Source organism: Gopherus flavomarginatus, chromosome 2 (assembly GCF_025201925.1).
Source record: "Gopherus flavomarginatus isolate rGopFla2 chromosome 2, rGopFla2.mat.asm, whole genome shotgun sequence".
NCBI classification, from domain to species: Eukaryota; Metazoa; Chordata; order Testudines; family Testudinidae; genus Gopherus; species Gopherus flavomarginatus.
The window spans coordinates 74,778,777-74,798,441 of NC_066618.1; the positions used below are offsets into that span (position 1 = coordinate 74,778,777).

The 19,665-nt window shown below is 40.7% G+C and overlaps 1 protein-coding gene across 7 annotated transcripts in view; it reads right to left on the bottom strand.

Moving 5' to 3' along the window:
* The window catches only part of NEK10 (NIMA related kinase 10), a 182,601-nt gene that overhangs the window by 8,741 nt on the left and 154,195 nt on the right, over positions 1-19,665 (bottom strand). For 3 of the 7 annotated variants that reach the window (XM_050938314.1, XM_050938313.1, XM_050938311.1), the window contains 5 exons: positions 17,385-17,485; positions 12,886-12,996; positions 10,471-10,579; positions 8,476-8,528; positions 8,325-8,380 (listed from right to left, as the gene is read on the bottom strand). The exons of 1 other annotated variant lie outside the window; for it this stretch is intronic. In XM_050938314.1, coding sequence (XP_050794271.1) covers positions 8,325-8,380; positions 8,476-8,528; positions 10,471-10,579; positions 12,886-12,996; positions 17,385-17,485 — 430 coding nt within the window. Of the gene's footprint in view, positions 1-8,320; positions 8,381-8,475; positions 8,529-10,470; positions 10,580-12,885; positions 12,997-17,384; positions 17,501-19,665 lie in introns of those variants that run through there. 3 more of the 7 variants (XM_050938312.1, XM_050938316.1, XR_007772384.1) reach the window with 3 other exon arrangements.

Genomic DNA, 19,665 nt, shown 5'->3' on the forward strand with positions numbered 1-19,665 from the left:
AGGAAATGCCATTAAGGTACTATAGAATCATAAAACCATGGGGCTAGAAGGGACCATAAGGGTCATCTAGTCTAACAACCTGCCAAGATGCAGGATTTGTTGTGCCTAACCCGTCCAAGACAGATGACTAGCCAGCCTTTTTTTTGAAAACCTTCAGTGAAGGAGCTTTCATTACATCCCAAGGCAGTCTGTTCCATTGTCCTAATGTTCTTACAGTTAGGAAGTTTTTCCTGAGATTTAATCTCAAACTGCTATGCTGTAATTTGAACCCATTGCCTCTTGTCCTGCCCTCCATGGCAAGAGAGAACAATCTTTATCCATTTTGAGGGGGGGGGCAGGCTTTCAAGTATTTGAAGATTTTAAGTATTTAATGATGGATGGTGGGGAAGCCAGGCCAAATCTGAGTGAGTTGCAGCACCACGCAGGTTTGGTCTGTCTGCCCCCATCCACCCTAGGGAGAATCTGCCATCCTAGGGAGCTTCCTATAGGTGGAGCAGCATCTGGAGTTGCTCGTTAAGTGAGCATTGTCATTTTGAGTGCTACCCTGTTCCAGTTCCAGTCTCCTTGGCCAGTCAGTCCCAGTCTCCTCCAACCCCAACTTACAGTTTTCCTCTCCCCACCAGTCCCAGTCTTCCTACCCTCAGGCTTCTTGTCCCAATCTACTTCCCTCCCTCATCCCCCAGGTCCCTCTCTTGACCCTTCTACATTTGAATCAGGCAGCTTCCTCCTTCAGATTGCCTGAGACAGCCTTTCTGCTTTCCGTTCCTCTGGTGCCTGAACCCAGACCCAGTACAGCCCAGAGCTGGTGCACGGGGTGGCAGTGCCGCTCAGGTTTGGTCTGATTGCCCCTCCGTCATGATGACAGAGAGGTGAGAGAACGTTTCTAGCCCCAGTATAGTCCAGTTAGAGGACACTCGTCTAATCAACAGTATACATTTCTATATGTATTGTCATTAATCATTCTTTTTCACAGCTTTATTCATTTTGAGTGAATGGTGCTCTGACCAGTGTGCCAGATTGCAGCACCAGGTTGTAATGCCACTCACTGAAATCTGGCCCAGCCGTCCTCACATCATGCCAGATGGGAGGACAGGCCAATGCTGAGTGTCTCTGTGCCCATGCATCAGGTCACAATGCCACTCCCAGTCCCGCAGGACAGGAACTGCAAAAGCTGCTGTTGTGGGGTGACTACTTTTGTTTTATTTCAATTTAGATGTTGGTTTTTATTTCATATTTGCTAAAAACACAGTAATCTACCTATAACTATTTGACTGGACATTCACTATGTCTAAAATATTTACAGAAATGAAAAAATGCAGTGAATAAAGCTGTGAAAAAGAACGATTAATGACAATACATATAGAAATGTATACTGTTGATTAGACGAGTGTCCTCTCACTGGACTATACTGGGGCTAGAAACGTTCTCTCAGTTACAGAGTACCACTCTTGAAACAGCATTTCTCTGCCATAAGAGGACCTCTGACGGTACATACAATATAATAATTCACTTGGAGTCTTGGTGAACTACAGCACTCAGCTGAAGACCACTAGAGTGTCTGACCTTCATTTCTGCAGGTTCTGTTCATTTGTAACACACTATCCACCTTCATATAAACTGAGCTGCTCTTGGATTAAGCCCCTTAATACACTTTATGGAGCTTTACATGATATAATGAGGTAACAGATCGCAAATATAAAGGAAATATAGTTATTTAAAATCAGATCTTTCAACTTGGATACTGTGTGACCACCTCAGTGCACAGAAGCATGCTGAAAGTTTGCAACAGGTATACATTGTCCTACCTGTAAATGATCTCACAAGTAAAAACAGTCACATACACATCCAACTTATGTGAGTAAGCCGTCACCATACGTGGTGTGACATTAAATCAGGAGAAAAGAAAGAGAGGGGAAGAGTCATTGGGATAAAACACACTTTGAAATATTCAGCTAATTTTTTATAAATTTCTGTACAAACGAGAGACACTAATCGAAGCAGTTGAGTATTTTACGGTGATTTATGATAGATGGGCAGGAAATGATTATTCAGGACACAGCTGAGGGTCATTATCCCCAGCTGGTCATTAATCCTCATGAAATGGCCTGCACTGAGGCTGTAATTACTATTAGATTGAAAATGAAAAACAATTACTATAATGAAAAAAAAGTGTATGGACATCTTATGGGGTTCAGCTTCTCATTTTCTAACAATTTAATGCCCTACAAATCACCCAGTCAGGTGTTGGAATCAGTTCTCAGCACTCCACACAGTTTATAATTTCGCATATCTTTTTTCTGTCATTTTGCTATGTAACACTGAGTGACATCATTATTATTACAGATGTGGGGGGGACATATAGTGGGGAGCATAAGAACGGCCATAGTGGGTCAGACCAATGGCCCATCTAGCCCAGTATCCTGTCTTCTGACAGTAGCCAGTGGGAGTGAACAGAACAGGGCAATTCATTGAGTGATCCACTCCTTGTCATCCAGTTCCAGCTTCTTGCAGGCAGAAGGTTAGGGTAGAGGTGCCAAGGGAGCAGCAAATATACATAAAATAGAAAAATGCTGCGTATACAAAAGAAAAGTATTTTCCAGAAGAAATGTGTTCCTGGAAGAACTGGGAACCTGTATTACTGTGCTGTCTGCAGTTAAACTGTTGGTTTTGCATTTGCTACCAAATACAGGATATGTCCACACAGCAGCTGGGAGCATGCTTCCAAAAAAAGGCAGACAGACATGCACTAACTCTGCTTAAGCAGTGTGATAAATAAAGGTGTGTGGGGGGGGAGATAGCTCCCTTTTATGGACACCCAGCCAGCCAGTTAGCTGTAAAATTCCTCTTGGTAGCTGTTCTTTACTTGCTTTACCTGTAAAGGGTTAAAAAGTCCCCCAGGTAAAGAAAAAAAGTGGGCACCTGACCAAAAGAGCCAATGGGAAGCCTAGATTTTTTTTAAATGGGGAAAGAAACTTTCCCTCTGTCTGTTGGTCTCTCTGGGCTGCAGAGAAACAGAGCAGCAATGCTATGTAAGGCTTGAACCAGGTATGAAAATTCACCTTCCATACCTAGAAGAAATGATTTGGATAGGGAATGTTTAGTTAGACACAATCAGGTTTATTTTTTATTTTGGCTTGTGGATTCCTCTGTGCTAACCCCAGATGCTTTTGTTTGCTTGTAACCTTTAAGCTGAACCCCCTAAGAAAGCTATTTTGTGTGATTAATTTTTGGAATTGCTCTTTTAAAATCTAGCAAAAGGCTAAGTTCCAAATGTATTTTCTTTCTTTTCGTTGTTAATAAAATTTACCTTTTTTAAGAACAGGATTGGATTTCTGGTGTCCTAAGAGTTTGTGCACATGCTGTTGGTGGCAACAGCTAATTCCCTTTGTTTTCTTTCTCAGCTCTTCCCGGGGGAGGGGAGGGTTGAAAGGGGGTGAGGGCACCCCACAGGGAGGAATTCCCAAGTGCTCCTTCCTGGGTCCAAAGGGTTTTTTGGTGTTTTTTTGGGGGTGGGGGTGGGGGGTTGCATTTGGGTGGTGGCAGCGTTTACCAAGCCAAGGTCAGAAAAAAGCTGTAACCTTGGGAGTTTAATATAAGCCTGGAGTGGCAAGTATTAATTTTTAGAATCCTTGCAGGCCCCTACTGCATTCAGAGTGACAGAGGGGGAATTTCAGCTTTGACAAGCAGCTTACTAAAAACAGCAGTGTGACCACAGCAGCACGGGTTGTGGCTTGGGCTAAGCCACCCAATTACAAACCCACATGTATTAATATGGAAATTTGAGTAATAATTCATTTAAACTACAATATAGAAATGTATGTCCTGCACCCCTCAGAAGCAGTGCAAAGGCTTGGGGGAGTCATGGGCAACAGAGGAGCTGAGGGAGAGGGAAGTAATTGCTGGGACGGAGCCTGAGAGTGAATCTGGAGGATTGTTGGGTGTCGGGGGAGAAGTATGGAAATTTTTTTGAGGGGGGTATGATTTTTAGGGAGTTGGGGAGCCTCCCCCATACATATCCTGGCTAACCTCTAGCCTCTCCCATTCAGTCAGACACATCTTCCCCTGTCCCCGTGTGTCCCTGGAACACCTATCCCCCATGTAGCCCTGCACCCCCATTCTGCCACTCTCTCCCCCCATCTCCATGTGTCCCTGCATCCCTCTTGTCCCCATGTGTCTCTGCATCCCCACTCAGTTATTTCCCCCCCATCATCATGTGGCCCTAAACCCCCATACTCATTCATCACCTGGCTCAATGCTATCACCTCACTAGCTCCTGTGCCCCGGCCCCAGTCTGTCCCTGTACTAACCCTTCTGAACTCAGTCTATGTGATCCTCCAGCAGCTCTGTGTGCCATACTCTGTCCCTCCCCCACATATTCTGTGCCTTCCTACCCAGGCCCATGGGCAGGGCACTGTGAGGAAGGAAGCCTCTGCACCCTCCATCTCCATGGCTAACTTCTCCAGCCCAGAGTCAGCTGCCCTCTCTTCTGGCACCACAGCAGCCCCTGGTGGTCAAAAGGTATAACTGCAGCGCCTCCCCAGCAGAATGAATTTTCTTCAGAGGAAAAAAAATCTGCAGGGGACATGAATTCTGCATGTGTGCGGTGGCACAGAATTCCCCTAGGAGTAAGTACTGTCAACTCCAAGTGTTCAAATATCATGAGTCAGGCCCCCAGAAATCAAAAGATTGCTAAATTTAATCGCATGATTTGTAAGCCAATCTTTTGATTTGCCTCTTCTTTTTTAGCCTCTAGAGTTCATGTTTTCAGGCTTTTTTCCTGAACAACGAAGGCTGCAAACTTATTTTAAAAGAGAGGGAGAAAAGCTGTGGTTCTCAGATAATCACTCATCTCCAGGAGCTAGGACTTTCTAAGAAAACACCAAATATTGTCAGACTTGTGATGAGAGCTGGCAACATGACAGGCACCTGTGCTGCACTATGGGAAGGATGAAGTAAGCTCAGCGCACCAGCTGGAGCATTTTAGCTCCAAAATTCCATGGATGAAACCGCACAGACTCTGACCACGCAATTTCCTCCCAGAAGCAACAGCTTTAAGTGATTCCATGCCATAAGCCTTACAGGCCCAGCAACCCTCCTGCTGCTCACTTTAGAAACTCCAGAGCTAGATCTAGAACAAAGCATTTTAAACAGCCAGGAGAGTTAAAAGCAGAAGGAAGGTTCAGCAGATTGCTAGAAGAAAAATGAACACAGACTCCTGCTAGTATTCTATGATTAACAACTTTTGTCATCACCTTATTATTTATGAACTATTGCCTAAGAAAAGGAGATAATTGAGGATTGCAAGGAAAGGTTGTAGTTATTCCTGAGACAGTCTACTGTGTAGGTAGAAATAGGAGGAGATCAAGGCTCCCTTAGGCAAGGCAAGGCTGATGGGATGCAGCTGCGAGGTCTTCAGTCCCATTTATGGTTACTGCAATAAGGCCAAATAATGGTGGACATTGACAAGCAGCACGGATTGCAGTTTGAAGCGGGTGATTTGTCCTTTCAGTCAGCTTGAACTGTTTGGAGATTTAGAGATAAAACCTAATGATGTATGTCTGCGGGCTACATGAATCATCCTGTATGGAACAGCTATCAAAACTGTACTGTTTGGCTACCTAGACAGTGAGTGTGGAGAAAAAAAATGTGCAGGATTTGGAGGGCACAAAATAGAATTGAGCAGAACATTTTGTAGAAAACATGGTCATTTGTTAGGAAATGCAGATGGCAGACTTTGAAGTTAAAGGCATTTTCTGAAAGACAGGGAGACCTATGTGGGCTACTTGGTAGTGGCGAAGGGGACTCGGGAAGGAATGGTATTGTAGTGGCAAGGGAGCCAAGCGTAAGCATAACTATGCAAGACAGCAGATAATAGGATGTATGTTGAAGAGTAAACCATGGAATAACAGCAAGAGAACGTACTGTAGGCAGTGACATTTCAAAATCTAATCACGTCTAAATACACATTCTCTAAGAGTAAGAAATAGTTAAACTTCAAATTCAAACAATACACTTCAAACAAATGAGTGTGCAGGGCTCCATTCCACACCCTCCCAAAAAATGTATTTAACTATGGGGGTCAATTGTGGTTCTGCCACATGCTGCCTGAGGAACAGGCCAGGAAGCAGAGTCTGACTCAGAGAGTCAATTTGACTTTCAGTTCCCCATTGCTTTAGGGGGACATACCTTGTGACAGCTGTCTCCCAGTGTGTGGAGGAGAGGGCAGAGCCAAGACTCCATGCACTCCCTGCCCACATGCAGGCAGGGAGGAGTAATGACCCAGGAGTGGTTGCCCTTCCTCTGGTGCTCCTATCCACAGCATGAGCCAACAGCATAGGGAAGTAAGACAGTGATTTACACCCCATTGTTCCCCTGCACGGCTGTGCAGGAAAAGTCACAATCTCTCTCATAATGTGCGATTTCCAGAAATGTAGAAAAACATTTTAAAATGTAGATACTAAAGAACAACAATACATTAGGGAATCCACAACACACATGGGACCAGAGCTGAGAAATAGATATTGGAACTAGAAGACTGAGAATATGAACAGTTTTGGAGCTGATCGTGTAATGTGCATTAATACCCAATTGCTATGCTATATGCTAACATACACGCATACTTTGCAGCAATGCTAACATCTATGTATAGTTCCACTAAGCAACAGATTCTTTTTTAGACTAATATGTGTAAAAGACTCCTGCCCACATGCACCGAACACCTGCCTAGTTATATTTAGTCTTTGTATGATGTTTTGTGCCAGTCAGTATGCATGAGGTAAATGCCTATAAAACTGTGGTACATTTATATAATAGCCTTGATAGACCTATGCAAATACCACTGAAGCATCAGGAGCTGCAGGTGCTTCTCACCTCTGAAAATGAGGCCACTTTTATTTTAAGGAACCTAAGTACATATTTAGGAGCTTAATTTTAGGCTCCCAGATTTGAAAATGTTGGTCACTGGCAACAGGAGCAGACTGCTGGGGAAGACCTAGGAAAGAACAGAGCCGCCCAGAGGATTCAGGGAGCCTAGGGTCTTCAGCGGTGGGGGGGCGAAGACCCGGCACTTTGGCAGCAGGTCCCAGGCAGAGGGACCCACCGCCGCGGATCTTCGGGGCACTTCGGCAGGGGGTCCTGGGGTGGAAAGACCCCCCACCGCCAAATTGCCGCCGAACACCTGGAGTGGAAGAAGCTCCAGGAGCCCGGGCTCCACGAGAGTATTCCAGGGCCCCGAGAGCATGTGAAGGACCCCGCTCCAGGAGCCCTGAAAAATTCTCATGGGGGCCCCAGGGCAAATTGCCCCCTCCCAGACCCCGGGCAGCCCTGGGAAAGAAGCAAAGATGAACCACTTCTTCAATAGGGGAAACATGAACTATTAAAAGTCTGCAGAAGGTGCTTTAGGACTAGACCGGTGAACAGAACTAGAAATACCAGGCTTGTGTTATTGTGTTATTCTATTTTCCATGCAGTATCTCCACCAATAACCCTCTTTATGTAACAGGTAGGTAGGAGGTGGGGGTGGGGGTGTGCGTGTGAGAGAGAGAGACAGACAGACAGACTGCTGCCTGCAGTTTCAAACACATCTTTATTTCACTTCCCCCTGCTCTTTTTTGTTAGCACCTACATTTCTTCCTTTTTGTATTGCATCCAAACGTTATACTGACTATGCTAGCTTCAGTCTTGTAGCAGTAGGATTTTATAACAAAATAAACTCCCATTAAAATGAATGGGATAGAGGTGCCTTTTGTTTCAACTGAGTTTTTATATGGAATAATGAGAGGAAATTGCTACCAAGCATAAACCATTCTTCTCTGTTAGGCCACGTCCAGACTAGGAATTAAAATCGATTTTAGATACGCAACTTCAGCTACGGGAATAACGTAGCTGAAGTCGAATTTCTAAAACCGAGGTACTCACCAGTCTGGACGGCGCGGCATCGATGTCCGCGGCTCTCCGTGTCGATTCCGGAACTCCGTTCGGATTGATGGAGTTCCGGAATCGATGTAAGCGCGCTCGGGGATCGATACACCGCGTCCAGACTAGACGCGATATATCGATCCCCGAGCAATCGATTTTAACCCGCCGATGCCGCGGGTTAGTCTGGACGAGGGCTTAGTGAAGAATACAGCAGCTGTGGCTGATCTAGAAGACTGGCTAAAATGTCCTAAATCAGTTCTATCCAGTCCAGGCCTATATGCCATAACATTATGTGTTCCATTAAAACTGAAAGAGAAAGCTACAATTAGGAAACAGAAGAAAATGTGTCATTGGCTTACCACATCATAATTTAACTTTTCCTTTTGAAACTGAACTTTGAAACTCACCTGTTAGAAGTGAAATTGTAATAACCACTTTCCTCCAGAACCTCTTCAATCACAGACTACAGATTAAAGGAAATTCAGGTTAGTAAAAAAACGTATATCTTGGTTAAAAGTAAGAAAACAAAATTGTTCATGAAGAATGTGAAAAGCTGACCTGCATCTGTTCATATGTCATTCCTTCCTCCATGTCAAAACTGCCAGGAAAGCCTATAAAGCAAATATCAGACAAAGTTTAATCACTGAAATTTTGGCCTACATGTGCCTCATCAGAGTTTCTTAGCAATCACAGCATAGCCAGAACAGTTTGTTAACAAGATAAATGGCTAACCTTGATCTTCATCTGTTTTTGCTGCATTGACCACAGTGATCACGTAAACAAGTGGGAGGAGGAAATTCTTACAGTATGATGTGATCTTCTAGACATTGGTATGTGGTTGTGATCATAGAGTCATAGAAATGTATGGCTGGAAGGGACCTAAACAGGTCATCAGGCCAGCGCCCTGCTCTGAGGCAGGACCAAGTAAACCTAGACCTGTTTATCCAACCTGTTCGTAAAAACCTCCAGTGAAGGGGATTCCACAATCTCCCTTGGAAGTCTATTTCAGAGCTTAACAAAAATGGTCTAGATAATTATTCCTGCCATGAGTGCAGGGGACTGGACTAGATGACCTCTCAAGTCCCTTCCAGTGCTATGATTCTATCCCTTATAGAAAGTTTTTCCTAATATCTAACCTAAATCTCCCTTGCTGCAGATTAAGACCATTATTTCTTGTCCTATCTTCAGGAGACATGGAGACCAATTGATCCTCATCTTCTTTATAATAGCCCTTAACATATTTGAACACAGTTATCAGGTTCCCCCTCAATCTTTTGTTCCAAGACTAAATATGCCCAGTTTTTTAGCCTTTCCTCATAGGTCAGGTTTTCTTAACCTTGTATCATTTTTGTTGCTCTCTTCTTGACTCTTTCCAATTTGTCCACATCTTTCCTAAAGCGTGCCATCCAGAACTGGACACTGTACTCCAGCTGAGGCCTCACTAGTGCTGAGTAGAGTAGGACAGTTATCTCCTATGGTTTATACACTACATACACTCTTGTTAAGACACCGCAGAATAATTAGCCTTTTCTGCAACTGCATCACATTGTTTACTCATTCAATTTGTGATCCACTATAACCCCAGGTCCTTTCTAGCAGAACCACTGCCCAGCTAGATATTTCCCATTTTGTACTTGTGAATTTGATTTTTCCTTCCTAAGTGTAGTACTTTGCACTTGTGTTTATTTCATTTCATCTTGTTGATTTCAAACCAATTCTCCAATTGGTCAAGGTCATTTTGAATTCTAATAATGGCCTCCAAAGTGCTTGCAGCACCTCCCAGCCATGTAGATGATGTGATCATATTGGAAAAACAGTCATGTCTGATTAACAACTATTTTTCCCCTTTTTAATCTGGAAGAACACTGTATAAATGCAAAAAGAAATGCATACAAAATGGGGAATCACAAGTGGTTCCTTTGTGGTTCCCCAGTTTAGCTGCGCCCAGTGCTTATCGAGTGTTGCTGAGGATGGAGCACATTGTTTGGAAGAGTGTTCAACTTAGGTGCAAACCATATTTGATGATAACTACATATGAAAAGTATACATATTTACAAGCCCTTGTATGGAGAGTGCTGTAGCAGATGAACTATGTTTTACTGTTTCCTCTCCAACTCTCGAGGCCCCATCCAGATAAGCAATTAAGTCATGTTAGTGCAACCACTATAAAATGTGGTATAAGAAGAGATCTTTCTTGCACAGTGTTTAAATATTGCTTTGCTTAAGGCCCAAGTGGAAGATTTTTAACGACACAAATAAGAGGCACCAAATTCCCACTGACTTTCAATGGCAGTTGGGCACCTAACTGCAATTTGAAAAAATCCACACATGCCCCAAACTCAGGAACATTCTTTTAAATAGTTATGTCTGGTCCACAATCACAAAGTATACTGTCTTTTAAATCAGTTCCGCAAATATGACTTAATTGTCAGTAAAGACAGTAACTGACAACAAAGAGTTAATTTCTCTTTACTGAAAACTTCTAATCTCAATACTATGTATCCAACTTGAAAAGTGTATTTCAGATCATGAGTGTTTGTTTCCTTTCCTTACCTGTTCTATCATCTGAGGCCAATATATTTCCCCCTGAGGAGTGAAGTAATAAACGGCAATCTGCTGCAAAAAAGTTGGGCTCAATCAGTTCAGGAGAACCCTGGAGCAGCTGGAAAAAAGCAAAAACCATATTAAAACTACATTTTTTAAACCAAAATCTTCCATCGCAGAACATTAGTTTTTCACTCTCCTAAAATCCAGAGTTAGAGGAGAAAGGAGCTTTCAATACATTTGAAATGAATAAAGAACTAGTCAAATCAGTCATGAATGCTCTACCTTCTTCACTTCAGAGGTGTTTATCAAACACTGAAGGCAGCCAAACTGCACTCAGTATAAACCTCGCAGCTATGAGAATCAAATAAAGTGCAAATCTGTACAAAAACAAAAAAGAAAAAATGTGTTTTCTCAAAACTAGAGGAGAAACAGTCAATAGTTTGAGATTTTCAAAGTTTGGTACATAAAGTTAGCTTCCTAACTCATATTTAAATTGCCTGATTTTTCAATCCGTTGGATCTCATCACTTTTGATTTCAACTGACTACTGTGAACATATGAAAACTGAGAATCAAATCATTTTTGGGTGTCTATGTAGGGATGTAGGATCCACTAGGATTTTGACATTACAATGTCATTTTTGTAGATAAATAAGAAAGAAATGTCTGTTCCCGTACTCTACAGTATCTCCAGCATAATCAACACTCTTCTCATTCACTAGCTTTTAATACTGTAGAATCACACTGGTTAGACACAGACAAGACCTATTATGGGAGGTCCTTTACTCCACCCCAACCCTTGGCAATGCAGGAATCTTCCTAACAGTCTGTTATTCTAATCTAGTCACCTGCTCACTCTAATTTTAAAAGTTTCAGGCAATAGGCCTTCCATCATTTCCCACTGAAAATTATTGTACAATATAACAGATATCATTGTTGAGGAGGTCTTCCAGAGCTCATCCTGAACTTTTCTCTACTTAATTTCATCCCATTAAATCCTAGTTTTACTACGAACTACCCTTCATGTTGGTGGTCCTGGGCTGAGACTCTGAAATTTGCCACCCAACTCCCACTGACTTTCAAATATTTAGCTTTTACTTCTTCCTCATCCATCAATCCTCCCAGGCCCCGGAATATTTTTCATTGTTCTATTAACTGCTTTCAACTTGCCTACTGGGAGGGAGATATTCAGAACTGAATTCAGTCTTCTAAATACTGGGAGGGAGATATTCAGAACTGAATTCAGTCTTCCAAATACTGTCTCCCCACAGAAAAGGATCATCATCTTCTTGTACCTCAATGCTTCTGTGTACGTGGCCCAGAATCACAAAGGCTGAATCTATATCTAACCAGAAAAAATATCCTTTAATGCTTGCAAGTCTTCAGTAATTTTCAAGTGATGACACTGAATTATTGCTAACAGACTATTTATTCAGCAATCAGGAAGGATAATTTGGCTTCAAGAGCACTGGGCAGTTTCAGTGCTTTCTAAGAGCTCATGCTTTGAGTAGAAAGATGTTGTTCCAAAATACCAGAATGTTGGCAGGCTAATGATAATGTAACAGGAGTTGACATAATCCAGCTCTATTAGCCTTTAACACAAAAAGTTAGCCTTTTTTTTCCCCCTCAGTTTAAACACAAACAGTTGCAATTTGATCCTAGGACAAGAAAAGGGAAGGATAAATGATAAAAATGCAACCCTGTTTGTTCTGTATTGTGAAACATTTCTTGGTAAATAATTAATAAAATATTTATGCTAACAGAGGCCCATTTTTGAGACTATTGAGCAGGGGAAGCATTTGCATTTAAAAAAAATTAGACAAGCATTAATTTTCCTTTAAGCATTATGCCTGGAACTGAAAAAAAATAAATTTCAGAAAACTTCTATGTTCTGTTCTGATCTCCTGCTGTTTTATTTTAAATCCCTCCCTGCTACTATCCTGATCTGATCCATGAAAGGAAAACAAGTTCTCTGATCTCTGAGGAGGTGGATTTTATGTTTTGTTTATTAGCAGCTGGCTGGATCTTTCCATTTTCAATGTGCGTGCCTCTGATCAAAGACAAAATCTAAAACTATTCTGTATCACTGCTTATCTAGGAGACCTTCAGACCATCAACTAAAAGGTGGATAAAGTATTTGCCTAAACATTTTCCATAAAAATTTGAAAAAAATTCAAATTAATCAAAGTTTTTGTGATACTAACTAAAAATTGTTTACTAGAAACATTATTAATTTTCTCAAGTTTTTGTTGAATCAGATACTTATTTTTCATGACTAAAATAGAAGATGAATCTGAAGAACACATACAGTTCAAAGCATCTTAATTAACTTTTATAAAGTTTTTCTCTCCCCCCCAATTAATTCATATAGCATAATTCAAATACAAAAGAGATGACGATCACAACGTCTCACAATACTGCACCTTTTTAACTTCCAGTTTCAAGTTACAAGGATTGCTCTCTTGGCTGAAGAGAGATTTCTTGAATCTTTCAATAACTCTTCTTTTCAAGTTGCAGTGCAAAGCTGGAGGAAGCTATGGGGGATAGAGAAACAGCTGTTATCATCTCTCAATTTTGACTCCTCTATAGGCCACATTTCCTACAACGTTTAATTTTTAAAATTGGTAGTTACACTGTATATGTAGACACTGATATTTAATAGCCCAAGCAATAAACTACTGTATAGAATCTGAAACAATGCATATTGTAATAATGTTTTGTTCACCCACTTGTTAGAAGGTGTTGGAACCTGAAGAGATGGTAACTGGGCTCACTGTGACAGGTGTAGCTTGTTATATTGATAATGGATATAGAGGGGGTAGGAGTGGCCCCACTGGTCAAAATAATCTAGCATCTGGGACTAGGTAGTCTTAAGGAAGGAATCCTAGGAAGAACAGATCCTGAGGAGCAGGCTTGGGCTGAATTTTGTGTTGGTTATCTTGAGTTACCAGGATTGAAATCAGTGGAACTATATATGAGGATAAGGCCTTGATGCAATGCAAAATAAAGTGAATGGGAATCTTCCCCTTGATTTCAATGGGCTTTGCTTAAGGCCTCAATGTACTACTCAATATGATAAAGTGTGGCTGAATCTGGCTTTCTATTGTAAGCTTTCCAGGACAGGAACTTTATATTTTACTTGTCCGTAAAGTATCCAGAAAGGTTTTGACTTTATACCAATACAGGAAAAATTCCCCTCTTTTTCTCTCTTTAACAAAGAAAAACATGCTGCATCTTTCAGAAGGTATAAACAGGTCTCTTATAGGAGGATCCTCTGAACTCTCTTCTTTATGAAATCTTTTTGTGTTCGAATTTTTAAATTACCTTCATGCTCTAAAAATAAATGTAAAGTCCCAATGGTTAGTCAGGCCCTTTTGTCAGGGAAGCTTTTTAATTATATCTGTCATCATTCCAATGTGGAAGATAGAGTCATCCTCTAACACATATTACACTTTGGGCTTAATTCTCCACTGCCTGGTACTTTGCATAATCATTTATCCCTGTGCATAGAGGGTGTAAAACTACCATTCTGATTTGGTAGCATTTGACACGATCACAGTGCACTGGTGCAAATAGTTACAAAGGGTATAACTCAGTGATGAATCAGGATCCTTGTGTTCAAAGTGTCTGGACCAGGGTTATATGTCATAGATGTGATTTAACCCATGTTACACTTCACAAATGCATACGAACAAATGCCAATTACAACTAAATGGAAACTTTTTGATACATGAAAGGTTTGACCATTATTCAGGCCATCCCCACATATCTAGCTATAAAGTCTACTTGGTTTTTTTTTGTATGTTTCTGGGAATAACCATGGTTATTACCTTGGTATAAATCCAGAACAATTATACTGACTTTAATGGAGTTATTCCTGATTTACACAGGCAAAACTGAGATCAGGATCTTATTCTGAGTATAAAGGGCTTCATCAGAACCAGTTACATCCAGACATACGCTGCTTTCTTTTCACCTAGACAATGTCTTTCATATGTTGTGTTGTAAATCCTTAAGAACTTTCAGCCAATCAGATGATGTTTCTAATCCTACAAGTAAGCATGTGATACTGTGTGAATTAATACCAAATACCTGCACATGTTGGGGGCATTGTGAGGTACAGGGGTTTAGGGAACAGTCAGCTGCAACTGAAAATAACCAGAGTTGTCTCAGTTGCTGCTGTCTGATTCCACATTCTGTTTCCATGAAATCAGATGTTAGATCAGTGAAAATAAGGCCAAGGTTTTACATAATGTTTTTTTAAAACTTGTTCTTACATTATTTTTCAGAGACCAGAACAAAACCTGTTTCCATGGAAACTGGATTGGAAAGACTGCTGGCAGTCAAGAACCAGCAATAAGAAATCTCCCTTGTAAACTTCAGCTTCTAGTTGTTAGCTGAGATCTGCAATTGAGCATTTTAATAGCCAGCTACATATTTAAAGTCTGTTCTTCCTCAGATCTGTAAAAAAAAACAAATAATGAGGAGGATTGGAACTCTCAAGGGATCTAGTTACGAGGCATGGAGCCTTTCATCCATTTCAAATCTAGCCCAAATTGAAAGCATTGTTACTGCAGAGAGATCCTGGGGACTGCTTGGATTACAAAGCATTTTGAGACTGGGTGGGAATGTACCCTTCACTAAAGATAGCTATAACAAACACTTAGGGGGGCACACCAAAAACAAGACCTGTCTGGCCAGAAACTAGCACAACGTGGCTGGGAGGGTTTCCTGGGGCATTGTGACCAGAGTGGGTGGGTGGGTAAGGGGGAGGCAGAACAAATAAAAACGGGGGAAGACTGAGGCTTTGTCCACACCAGACTTTTGTCGGTAAAACTTTTGTTGGTCAGGGGTATGAAAAAACACCCCTGACCAACTGAAGTTTCACCAACAAAAGCGCTACTGTGCACAGCGCTATGTTGGGGAAAGACACTCTCACGCCAACATAGCTACCACTGCTGGTTGGGGGTGGGTCAGTTATACTGGCAGGAGAACTCTCTCCTACCGGCATAAAGTGGCTACACAGGAGACCTTACAGCGGCGCAGTGTAGACAAAGCTTGAGGCTATGTTTATACTACCATTATGTTAGCAAAACTTATGTCGCTCAGGGCTGTGAATATACCACCTCCCTGAGCACCATAAATTACACAGGCATAAGCACTAGTGTGCACAGTATTATGTCGGTGGGGGAGCTTCTCCCACCGACATAGGTACTGCTGCTCATTGGAGGTGGATTAATTATGTTGACGGGAGAGCTCTCTCCCATCAACATAGACCGGCTACACAAGTGATCTTATAGCAGCACAGCTGCACTGGTACAGTTGCACCACTGTACACTCTCTAGTGCAGACATAGCCTGAGAAACAGCCAGCCAGCCAGAAAGAGCATTTGAAAGCATGGTGTCTGATTCTGGCAGAAACCTGGGGAGTGGTTTTTGGGCCAAGGGTGCAGATTGAAAAGAGTGTTCTTGGTCCTGTGAGCAAAAGAAGCTACTTCCTACTCTTTGGTTCCTTCTGTGCTCACAGACACAGGTTGTTTATATATTTTCTATAAACAAACAAAACTGCATCAAAGAAATACCTGACTATCACCAGCTAGAATATCCCCAGAGCCCCAAACTCTGACTAGCCACATAGGTCGAAAAGAGGCAACAGTATCAACATTTTTACTATCTGTTCAGTGGACTGTCTGAAGTGAGCCTGGTGAGTGCTGCCCATTCTTAGTTATCAGCTGTCCATACTATGATAACCACAAATGATTTTAATTAATGTCTCTGAGGGCCCTCTGAGAAGAGAGACTGGTATTTAATGGGCATGGAGCCTGAAATACTTGCTTATCTCTCCAGGTGGGCCCTCCAACACACAATTAAGGCACATTGATAGGGCAGAGTAGGGAAGATTGCACAGCTCCTTATCTCTTCTTTAACATACAGAGGACTTGCCACACTGTCAAGCTGGCATTAAATTCTATGAAATTCAATCAGTTCATTTTTTTAAAATTAAGGAGAAGTTTCTTTTCTTTGGCCGAGGGGATTCACTTCCAGCATTTTTCACCTTTGACAGGTATAATAATTTCAAGGATGTAAAATAGGTTAATGAGTCCTATTATGTGAGATACACATAAATTCAGTGTGGCTGTTCTATTTTAAAAGAAAATTGAACCAACTTTGGGCAGCAATCTGAAAGCTCCAGCAGTGATACGCATATCTTGCCAAGTATAAACTGTGAATTTTGGAGGGTAAGTTGACATTTATTTAAAATTAGTAATTGTGACCTTTACTACTGAGTTGTAGCCATGCTGCTGGAGAGTGAAATCATTTGTTATACTAACAGTTTGATAGTACAATCTAAGAGATATATACTAGTTACAGTTTTGCTTTAGTACCAGTTTGAAATCAGAGCTTCTACTCTCTTTAAATATTAAACATTGAATTTCTTCAATTAGCATTAAGTCAGAATAGAAACTGTATTTAAATTCAAAATATTTAAGCCAACTAATGCATTCAGCATTTGAAGTACTGTGTTAGAAATAATAGGAAACTCTTTAAAATGATTATAAGAATAAAAGCATTTCATGAAATCTCTGTGTTGGTGTTTTAAATTAAGTCATTTGAAATACAATACTCATATTACTGGCATGACAGAATGTTATTAAAATAAGTTTCTGTATAAAATCCATTTTAATGAGGTGAGCCAGTGGCATATCTTAATATGACTCAATTATTACCATCCTCCACATACTAATATTCAAGGTTAGTTTTTATTTAAAGTTTTTCTTTTTAGATCATGCCATCTGTAAAAATGTCAGGTTCTGTTGTTTTTAAAGAAGAGCAACTAAAATAGCAACACTGTAGTACAATCATTTTGGCATCAACAAGCAAACAAAGAGGATGGAGTGTTCTGAAGCAGCAGAAATGCATACCTGAGTGATGTAGATTATTTTGTGCAGCTGAATTAGAATCTGCTGAATAGGGTCACTGATCTGGCGCACCTTCCTTTGTGACACAGCAATCCCTGCAGATGCTGCAGATGATAATGCTATAATCAGGAGGAGAGCCCATTTTGTTGCTTTTCCAGGACATATCACTAGTGTGTATAGATTATTCTTTAAAATTGCTGTTTCTATATGGAATCTAGACCAAAATAGTCCTTTGCCTTTTACTCTCTGACTTTTTCCCAATAATGTCCAAGTCTGAGATTAGTTCTAACATTACAAAAGGATAAAAGGGTTAAACTAAAAACCTTGCAAGTTAGATAGCCTTATTAATCATAAATTCAAAAGGTAAAATCACTTCCTCTGCTTCATTCAAACTAAAATAGATTATTTGGCAGTGAAGAAGCATAAATATATTTTGCTACTCAAAAGCCTTTTCAATTTTATGTGTAGGGTTACGTAACAATATAATAAACACAGTCCTCTAATTTTAATTGTGGCAAACTATCAGTTATTTTGCACACAGATTAACACATGCTCCTTTGCTTTCAAATATTTTATTACTATTAACAAGCATCTCTTTTACCTTAGAAATTATAATATGTCTTATGTAGATAGTATGGAAATATTCTTTTCACAAAATAGTTTTATTCCCACTTACTGTACCATATGTTTCTTGTAACAGTGAACTTTTCTTTCCAATATCTAGCCACATCAGCTTTTGAGAACACCTCAATGAACATGTGAGACAATGGATTTCCTCATATTTTCTGTTCATTGCCTAACTCATTGAAAATGGTAGTTATTTGTCAGAATTCCCCGTTCCTGCCAGATACCATTTTGGCTGACAGAAAAAAAATAATTCAGGACAGGCTACATAAGAACTTGTTAAAGGCCCTCTAGATATCATCATCATAGTAAGTATATTACTATATAATTGGCATATATCATGCATAATGTTAAAGGCCATAGATGCTAATCAAAATGCAATGCTGTAAACGAAGCCCATCATTTCACTCTCCTATCCTCTGCCCAGAGAAGTGTTAATGCAATGTTGGGGGCAAGGGAAGGGAGGAATAGCTCAGTGTTTTGAGCACTGGCCTGCTAAAGCCAGGGTTGAGAGTTCAATCCTTGAAGGGGCCACTTAGGGATCTTGGGCAAAATCAGTACTTGGTCCTGCTAGCAAAGGCAGGGGGCTGGACTTGACCTTTCAGGGTCACTTCCAGTTATATGAGATATATATACGGAGATATACCTAATTGAGATTTCAAATCTATAATACCCATGGCAAGTGTATCTCAGCAAATAAGAAGAATTATGTATTATATGGTGTTAGTTTAGTTGCTGTACATATTCTGTATGTATACAAATACTATTTATGTCTATGTCCACAGATTATAGTTATGCATATAAAATATATACACACACAGGGCAGCAGCTGTGTGCCAGAAACCAGAGAGGGGAACCCCTGAAGCCAGCTAAAAGGACTCCCTTCCTTGGAACCCTTGTAAAAAAGGAGGTTTTGAAACAGGCTAGACAGTGTCACAGGAATCAAGGCCTGGAAAGCACAGCAAAAAAAAAAAAAGAAAAAAGAAAAAAAAGAATCTCAAAAATAATCAGTATAAAAATTATTGTTGAATTTTACTTCTGAGTATTTTAAACTATGAGCCAGATTTGTGTGTGTTTGTATGGTGCCAAGGGATCAATATTTCTTGGTTTGCAAAGATTGATGTGTGAAATTCCAATTGTTGCCATAAAATTGGTTCTCTGAGTGCCATGGAGTACACATGGCACTGATAATAATGACGTGCACCAGCAGGCAACTGAGTTCTTTGTGTGGTTGCCTGGGGAGATGAATCTTACTTCCCTTGACATCCACCTCAGAAAATGCCTGCCCCACTTTTTAAAAAACCACCATTGAAGACATAGCAGGTGTTTCCACTTGAAATCCCTGTCAGCTCCTGTGTATGACTCCTGCTTAATGACATCATTATGTCTTTTTAGTGTTTTATTTGTTTTTTGTATTGTCTGTTAATTGTAGTTTTGTTATGTATTTTAACTGTGCAGCATCTTGAGCACCTTGCCATGGGACATTTTATCAATAAAATTAACATTTTCTATAGCATGAGTTTACTCTGTTTCATAGTCCATTATGCTACATATACATGAGTGGAGATTCATACAAACAGAGCTACCCTCACCTATTAATATGCAGAGATAATAGGCTTTAAGATCTCAAACTTTCAGATGCCAGATGAATTGAATATTG